The following is a 2895-nucleotide window of genomic DNA, read 5'->3' on the forward strand; positions in this document are numbered from 1 at the left end:
AAGTAAAACCTTGTTTTATAAAGTCTCTTTATTTAAAAAATACAAATCATGAAGTAAATAAAAAAATCACTGTGTGCTTTTTTTTACATATTTTATCACAGCGTAAACAGAAAGTCTTGTATTTTGTTGAAGCAATGCAGGAACACAAACACACGACCGCACATAAGAACACAAAGAGCCGGACCGTGAGGGTCCCCCTGGAGGACGGGGTGGTGTCAGACTGCAGCAGGGAGCTGGGTGGAGACAGAGGTGATCAATAAGAGCAGCTGAAGATGAGAGGCTGCAGCAGGGCGGGGGAGGCGACCCATCAGCTGTCAGTCACACTCTTCTGAATCAAACTTGAAGTCCTGCATGATCTCACTCAGATCCTCTTGGTTCTTTACGATCCTGAACGAGGAGATAAAACAGATTTTTTTATTTACTGACTGTTTATGTTGTCGAGAAAATAAAAGTACGACTTTAACAAATGATTCTTGTGAGTCAGAAACTTTGATGACAGAGGGATGAATAAATGGGTGAACAAGGACCTGCTGGGGGACACAAAGGGATGGTGGGAGCTGCTCTTACTTGTGCCTGATCTCCTGGATCTGGTCTCGACAGTCCTCATCCTCTGGCTGATCCTGGGCCTGCTGCCTGGCCAGCTGCAGCTTGGCTGTCTGTTCAGAGGAAACAACAGGAAAATAAAAACATCAAAACTAACATTTAAGTTTATTTTTTAAACTAGGTCTAAATTTAAAGCTTTACATACTGTATGTATTTTTTTTCTTTTTTTGCTTGCTTTTATTTTGAAGCACTTTATAGCTATAGCTTTTCAGCTATGTATATAGCACCTTTCATAAATATATAATCACTACGTGCTTCACAATAAAAGCAAACCAAAAAATGTAAAACATATATATCAAAATGCAAAGAGTACAAATAAAACAGCATAGAGAATAAACAGTAAAAACTCTTAACTTCRCTAAAAGCTTGTTTATGAAAGTCTTTGGATGTTTTTAAAGCATCAATAGGAGGAGATTAGATTGGGGCACAGAAATGTTAAAATAAACATTAAGCTGGAAACAACTAGAAAAGAACAGCAAAGTAACTCCGCCTCCATGTGCAGGGTTCCTACAGTTTAAAACAAGTTAAATTTAAGATTTTTAAAGACTTTTTAATGCCAAGTGAAATTAAATTTAAGACCAATTTCATAATGAACACAAATGACAAAAAAAAAACTGTAGCAGCAACTCATGAATAAAAGTATTTTTGGTTGAAGTATTCAAATATTTTGCTAATAGACCAATTGTATTAATCCATTTCTAACTGCTTTTTCGTTAAATATAGCCAAAACTTTCTTAGTAGTCAGCTTAACGACCCAAAATTTGAAGTTATAGGACCCAATTTGCTGTAGATGAAACCTTGAAGTGCTTGTGACATCAACATTTGTAAGAAAAGTTAATGCTTTTTTGGAAAGACAACATTATTTACATATTACAAAACAAATTTCCCATGGACAGTTGTTGAGATATTTGCATGTGAATTAACAGGAAGTGATGTCAAAAGGGAATGTCTGCATGTGAATATTTTTAAAAAAATACGTTACCAATTATTTTATTATTTGAGATGAATTACAGTCAACCTWTTTACAATGTGTTAACATTTTTAAGACTTCTGAAAGATTGATTTAAGACATTTTAAGGCTAATTAAGGTCTTATTTTTGGATTGATAAATTCAATGACTTTTTAGACCTTTTAAGGATCTGCAGGAACCCTGATGTGGTTAACTTTAGTTATGACAAACACACTTAAAATTTGAGTTYAATGATGAATAAAAATACATTTTACAGAGATTAACCAGAATAAAACAATTTAACTAAATTTGACATATTGAATTAATTTTAATTTTTAGCACAAAACATCTTTAAAATGTGTTATCTTCACAAGCAGGACAATCCTTGCAAACTACTTCAAAATAAAAGTGTTGGAGCAGCTAGCGTAAACAACATAATTCTAAAAGCCCATAAACACAGAGTTTAATGCACACATGTTAGTAAAACTARTGTTCACTAACCAGTTCAAGTTTCTGCTTCTCTTTGCTCTGCAGCTTCTCGATGTGCTCAGCGAGCTCCGGTCGCTGAAACTCGCCACGGAGTCTCTCCTTGATCTCCAGCACTTCCTTGGAAATGCCGCTGAAGGCCTGCGTTATCTCATGGACCAGCTGCTTGTAGTGATCAAAGTCATACTGGGGTCCCGTCCTCAAGTAGGCCTCGTGTCCTCTGGAAGACAGTCAGCAACCAAAACAAAAGGAATAAAGAAAAGACACACTCATTGCGGACATAYAGCTCCGATTTTTGTGTTTGTAGTTTGCATGATTGGAAACAGAAGGAAAATGTGGASGAGGGACAAATTAAAGAAAAGGTAAGTAAGGCACTGGGACAAAATACAATGTTTTTTTTAATGATTGTAGAGGAAATATCTCTCATAAATCAACTGATGATTATAAGATTCAGCCTCAGATCACCAAAACCCTCTGCTGTCTTCAGACAGGTTTTCTTCCAACTCTTGTYAAAGACAGGTGTGCAACACTTTTCACAAGTCAAACTACTGTATGAGCGACAGTCATTAGATCAGTGCTTTTGACCACAACTTCACAAAAAGATTTAATGTTATTTTTCTRTAGATGCAGTTTTTGGTCACTGAACACAGGCAGTTAAACAGTAGACTATTTTTGTTAAAACTTTTCTCATTTGGATTTAATGTATCATTTTAATAAGCAGGAAAAAAAGATGTCTCTTTGTGGGTAATTTTACGTAGTTAGCTTAAATAAAAAAACAGTTAGATGTGAGCAGATCAATTTTTTTTTTTTTTGTGCCAAGCTGAAAGTTATGATTTCCTATATACTGTATATATATA

At 35.1% G+C, this 2895-nt stretch overlaps 2 protein-coding genes across 2 annotated transcripts in view; one reads left to right on the plus strand and one right to left on the minus strand.

Annotated features, from left to right (window-relative positions):
• crlf1b (cytokine receptor-like factor 1b) overlaps positions 1 to 165 on the plus strand; it is a gene marked incomplete in the record, with an annotated part of 13113 nt that extends 12948 nt beyond the window's left edge. Inside the window, 1 exon segment of the mRNA XM_014004645.1 lies at positions 1 to 165.
• The window catches only part of rex1bd (required for excision 1-B domain containing), a gene marked incomplete at its 5' end in the record, with an annotated part of 11327 nt that continues 8509 nt past the window's right edge, over positions 78 to 2895 (minus strand). The window contains 3 exon segments of the mRNA XM_014004647.1: positions 78 to 387; positions 568 to 656; positions 2054 to 2258. Of these exon segments, the coding sequence (XP_013860101.1) occupies positions 315 to 387; positions 568 to 656; positions 2054 to 2258 (367 nt within the window).

The sequence above is a fragment of the Austrofundulus limnaeus genome, unplaced genomic scaffold, assembly GCF_001266775.1.
Source record: "Austrofundulus limnaeus strain Quisiro unplaced genomic scaffold, Austrofundulus_limnaeus-1.0 Scaffold25, whole genome shotgun sequence".
Lineage (NCBI taxonomy): Eukaryota > Metazoa > Chordata > Actinopteri > Cyprinodontiformes > Rivulidae > Austrofundulus > Austrofundulus limnaeus.